The 6,000-nt window shown below is 41.3% G+C and overlaps 1 protein-coding gene across 5 annotated transcripts in view; it reads left to right on the top strand.

The window, feature by feature from the left end:
* TMEM144 (transmembrane protein 144) overlaps positions 1-2,738 on the top strand; it is a 47,370-nt gene extending 44,632 nt beyond the window's left edge. For all 5 annotated transcript variants that reach the window (XM_059066827.2, XM_067035434.1, XM_067035433.1 and 2 more), the window contains one exon: positions 1,369-2,738. In XM_059066827.2, the coding sequence (XP_058922810.1) occupies positions 1,369-1,452 (84 nt within the window). In that variant the 3' untranslated portion in view covers positions 1,453-2,738. The remainder of the gene's footprint in view (positions 1-1,368) is intronic.
* Positions 2,739-6,000: the final 3,262 nt, after the last annotated feature.

Genomic DNA, 6,000 nt, shown 5'->3' on the forward strand with positions numbered 1-6,000 from the left:
GTGTGTGTGTGTGTGTGTGTGTGTGTGTGTGTGTGTGTGTGTGTGTGTAACTAGCCTGCCCTGTGCCTGGCGAGGATTTGTGCTGTCTTTCACTTGTAGAACTTGAATTAGAGTGACTTCTGGTAGGGTTGGTGCTGACAGCGGATCAGGCGATTCAAGCCGCCCAGCCCGACTTACAAAGACCACTGTGGTCATCAGACAGACACAAAATCACCCACTTTAACCCAACTGTTTACTAAGATGAAAAAAAAGGGGGATATACATTTAAAGAGCTATATAGACAGCCTGGCAATCATTCAGAAGGGAACATCCAGGACCGTGCGGGAGCCTGAAACCGTTCCATTTGAAAGATAGTCAAAGGAGCTAAAATAATGACCAGGGAAAACGATGCTTCAGGGATTAAAAAGACATTTATTTTTCAATGTTTGAGGGTTTATCTTGTGGAAGCGAGATTAGAATTGATCTATCCGTACCCCTAGAGATGGAACTTATGAGAAATGCAATATTTCTAGCGCGCACAGGACAGTATTTCTTTGTTAAGGTACAGATGGACTGGCTGCGGTGGGAAGTGGTCCTCCGTGCTTCCGCCTTTAAGACAACATAGCTGGGCGAGTAAACTCCATCTCTGTTTCTCCCTTGCCCCTTAGACCGGTCTCTGTCTCTCCATCTGCGCTGCCTCACTTCTGCCCAGGAGGACTGCGATCACCTCCTCTCCGGTCCCCTTGCGTCCATTCTGGCCCCCTCCAATCTGTTCACCATCTGCAGAAGCGTGGGCTTCACAGAACGCAAGTCCCGTCTTTTCGCCACACCCAGCTCTGCCCATTCCTCCAATGTTTTCCCACTGCTTGGAAAAATAAAACCAAAAGGAGAGCATGGCCTCTGAGATGCCTGTGTGCTCAGGCCCATAGCTTCCAACCACATCGAGCTCCACCTAACTCACTGCTGTGGCCTAGAGGCTCAACTCAACCTCAAACCTCCCTCCGTCAGATTCCTTGGTCACACACAAACAGCCGTGGGTGTTTGCTTATTAGCCTCTCTCTGTCTTTTAACATGCCTTTCTGTAATGATTTTATTCACTCCTGTCTCCCGTATTATGTGAGGAACTGAATAGGGGCACGTTTTTGTTCACCATTTTAACCCCAGCAAGTGTGGATGCATAGTGGGAGCGCACATGTGTTTACTGAATGGTTAAATGATGGAGGATCTGCGGGGTTTCCAGAGTCAGGAAGATCAGGCAGAGGGGTAGCAGAAAACATACAGGAGGTAGACCAGATGGTTAGTAAGGCCCACAGCAATGTTGAGAGTCTGTGCTTTTTGCATATTTGGTTCAGGTTTTCTTAATGACAGTCATTCATTTTTATTACTTAGGGTCGACAAAACTACCTGCTGATGATACTTGCATTTTGCATCATCTTGACTGGAGCCTTATGCACAGCTTTTTCTAAAATCTAACAACCACAAGGCCAGCAGATGGCAGCAGTGCTTGAGAACACGTCTCTCCTGGACACAGAGACTGCTGAGAACAGCGTTCATGTTCATACAGCAAATGGATCTCCATCCATCCCGGATTAGGGTAAATGATTTTTTTTCCCCCACAAATGTGAGAATGAAGGAAAACACTTTCAGTCGAGCATAAAAATGAGAAATTCTTCTAATGAGCTACTTATGAAGCATTACATCTAAGGATGCTGCTTTAACAACAATATGTATTTACTGGTGCATAATCTAGAAAACAGTGTGGATTTCGTATACAAAGAACTTGGCATATGTCCAAATTTGCAACATATGAACCTCATTAGTGAAGAGAGGCATAAAAATGTTTTGGGGGGAGGAATGGGAAGAAGACTTACAGTGGAATTAGGATCCAAAGATACCTGGGGCCTTTGCGAGGAAAAGTAAATGTCAGAGTTGGTAACAGAATGTGAAAAGGGCCATTTCATTATTTTTAGCCCAGACTTATTTTAACCTCAAATTAATGTTGCCCAGTTCTCCACCACCCACCTGACTTAGCTCAAAATGCCTTTTGATTATCTCCAGATAAAATCCATCCTCAGAGAACCAAACCTTCCACCATTGAGAATATGTGTGTAACACATATACATACGTAACCGAGTACACACATGAATACACATACATATATGTATGTACTACTCCAATGGGGGGAGATTCTAGAATTGGTGACGTGAGATTCCAGCTTATCAGAGTGAGAATTTTAAGGGACCAACACACTCCTTTAGATGTACAATTTAATTTTTTTTCTGAAATATACGTTTCTAAAATCCCTCTTGTAACCGGTGGTTTTCTTCCTGTTTTAACTGGCGGTTTCCACTAGGTAAAAGAAAAATCACAGAAAATGATAGTGTTCTTTAAGAAAACTGAAATGGAACTGCTAGCACAATGTTTATCTGCATGGTTCCCAAACTCTCAAAATAGTCGAATTAAAAAATCTGGAAGAGTGCTGTGTCAATTTCACCCACTGCCTCACACAGGCAGAAAGTGTGTGACTCCCCAGCTAATCTGTACGGGTTCGAACCCTGCCTCTGCTTCATCTCAATTGCGTGACTTTGGATGAAGGTCCTGCGCCCCCTGTATCAGATTCCCCATCTGTAGACTGGAGATAATGGTAACATCCATCTCACATGGTTATTGGGACATTCAAATTTGTGAAAATCTGTATTTTCATGAGTGTCTGGCGCTTGGCAAATATGTAATTCTTTTAAAATTCACTTTTGGCCGCATTGGGTCTTCGTTGCTGCACGGGCTTTTCTCTAGTTGCGGCGAGCGGGGGCTACTATTCATTGCGGTGCGCAGGCTTCTCATTGCGGTGGCTTCTCTTGTTGCGGAGCACGGGCTCTAGGCACGTGGGCTCAGTAGCTGTGGCTCACGGGCTCTAGAGCGCAGGCTCGGTAGTTGTGGCGCACGGGCTTAGCTGCCCCGCGGCATGTGGGATTTTCCCAGGCCAGGGCTCGAACCCGTGTCCCCTGCACTGGCAGGTGGATTCCTAACCACTGCGCCACCAGGGAAGTCCCTCTAATTCTTAGCTATTATAATATGTCTTGTTTGAGAAAGAAAGCCTGTGTCTGTAGATTGGAGAATACTTTGTAAGAGCTACTCCTCTCACCACCACTCACACTCAAACAACTTCTTATGCCTCTCTATGAGTGCAATTTAAAAATGATACTGGAGGGCTTCCCTGGTGGCTCAGTAGTTGAGAGTCCGCCTGCTGATGCAGGGGACGCGGGTTCGTGCCCCGGTCCGGGAAGATCCCACATCGGGAGAAGCCACAGCGGTGAGAGGCTCGCATACAAAAAAGAAAAAAAAAAAAAAAAAAAAAAAAGATACTGGAGTCCCTGTTTAATTGTTGAAGTGTGAATATAAACAAATATTTGATTGTAACATCTTCCAAAAATTCATTTTCATTTTAACCTAAAATGTTGATATCTGAATCAATTGACATGATACAAAGCTATTTTTCTTGTTTAAATATATTTAAAAATTTTATATTAATGGCACTGAATTATTCCTTAGCTGAGGTTGCCAGTTTGTATGCAAAATTTTAAATGTGAAGTAAAGCAACTGCAGACGAAAAATGAAAAAAACAAATCTTATTACCACTCTACAGTTTCTGCTGCCAGATAGTGCCTGTAATGTCAGTACAGTCGTGTGGGAGAGAACAAGCTTTTTCAAAATGCTTACCAAACAAACAACTGTTTATGTAGAGGTTAGTCTAAATGGGCAATTTCCACATCTCCACTCCCTTCGCTTACCTTAGGAAGTTAATGCCCACGGTTCTTAAAGTTTGGGGGTTTCCTTTTCCCTTGTCTAGTATGGTCAGATTCTTGTGTTTTCATCAATTTTGGCTTCGCTTTCTGTCTCTGTGTTCAGAGGGCAGTAGCTTAGGAGGGCATAGCCCCCAATGAAGCTGGCATCCAGATTATGGTAATTTTCTACTATCAGAAGAAAAATGCCTGATTACCAAAAATCCCTAATGAGTTTTAAAGAATTAATAGTACAGACTTTCCCCTGAGCTACCAAACCTCCTTTTAGTCCTGTTATACTGATTTATTTGTACTTATAGAGTCGCTACCTACTAGCCTTGTATGTATCAATATTGCGAGAGCTTCTGAAAAACACATTGAGTAAAAAAGGTGAGTTGTAGGGATGTGTGCATGGTATGATACCATTTAAATCAATTTTTAAAAATCAAAGTAATATGTACATCTTCTGTGAATTCATATGTCTGCAACATATTAGAAAAACATATGCACTGAACTCATAATAGTGAGAATAAAATGGTGACACTAGGTCAAGGTGGCCTCGAGCATTACCTGGCATACGCTAAGTTTTATGGCAATGAATTCATCTATGTGCTCTTCAATATGTGTTAAAGAATCAACGGCAGAACATCTCAGAAGCATATGTCCAAATGTTAAAGTAATTAAAACCAGGTACTCTTTAAACTAGCAAAGCAAGAACGCACACACACGAACACACAAACTAAAAAGACGAAGATCAAGACAAAGGTGGGAAAGTTTCCAGGGTGGGAGCCCCACGTCCCGAAGGTGGAAGCCAGACACTCGCTTTCCTAGCCTCCCTGTGGTAGGACCTAAGGGTTTTTCTGACCGTGGAGCCTCCAAGCCCACCCAATTCCATGGTCCTGCTGGAGATTCTGTGAGCTACCTAATATAGTTGTTGCAGAAATTTGGCCTCATTAAACAACAACAACAACAAAAACCTCACAAATGCCTTGTAGTCTATTTTAATCAACTTTAAGAAGTATAATCTGCATCCAGTAAAATTCTCCCGTTTTAAGTGAACGGTGCCATGAGCTTCAGCAAATATACACTCATGTAACCACCACTACACTCTAGATACAGAACATTTCCAGCAACCCAAAACGTTCCCTTCTGCCTCTTTGTAGCTAACGGGCGATCTGTTTTCTGTCATTCTAGATTACTTTTGCCTATTCTAAAATGTCATATAAATGGGATCATATACAATGTACCCTTCATATCTGATTTCTTTCATCTTCTAGCCATTTTCAAACAATTTTTACTGATCTAGAACAATTATAATGCATTCTCAATTATTCACCCTAGTGGAAGAAAGCATGTGTGTGTATTCAAAATAACAACTAAAGCAAAAATAATTAACATTTGGAATTGTTATATTTAAGTGTGTGATGTGTCATGTTCCAGAAAGTCACCATTTTAAATTAATAGTGTGGTTAAGAAGAATTCTTAGCTACCCTTTGAGTCCATCTCCAGTCTGTAATGTTCTCTTTTGAGGGCCTGTAAGATATTAACCTGCTTAAACTAGATGGCTTCCATTTTCTACATGTTGAAAAAAAATGCCTGTTCTTGGGTTTCTTACAGTGACCTAATGGATTACCATCTCTGGGGCGGGAAAGGATGAATTTGCATTTTTTACGAGTACTCTTGGTGATTCTTATCACACTGTGCTCTAATTTTTTTCTATTGGTGACTTACACCTTGCTATCTAAAAGATTTCAAAGTACTAGGTTATTACAAAATAAAAAAGAATATTGTCTTCCACTCCTAGAGGAAAGAGAGAAGATATAAAAGAATAGGTAATCCACTTAATTTTATGAAGATTTTTAGGAGAAAAAAATGAAATGCTTGAAACCATCCTGTTTAAGTGGAATTTGGGGCAAAAAATAACAGTAATAATGGCTGAGCATCGTATTATCTTTTGTGGCTCAAACCACTTAACTTCCACACATTGAATCATCTCTGCCTGGTGGTCAAGTCTACGTTCACTTCAGATTATGCAGACTGATTCTTTCTCCAGTATAAAATCTCTAACACAATTTATGCTGACAAGCTCCCATGAAAACAAACAAACAAAAATTCCAATTTCCAAATGGAGATTTTGGAACAAGATCTAGGGAAAGAAGTCTAAACACTTGGATACACTGTTTGGTAATACTATCATGTGGAGATTTTTATGATGTGTCTGAGACTCTAGTGAAAACATGTT

Source organism: Kogia breviceps, chromosome 6 (genome assembly GCF_026419965.1).
Source record: "Kogia breviceps isolate mKogBre1 chromosome 6, mKogBre1 haplotype 1, whole genome shotgun sequence".
Classification (NCBI taxonomy): domain Eukaryota; kingdom Metazoa; phylum Chordata; class Mammalia; order Artiodactyla; family Physeteridae; genus Kogia; species Kogia breviceps.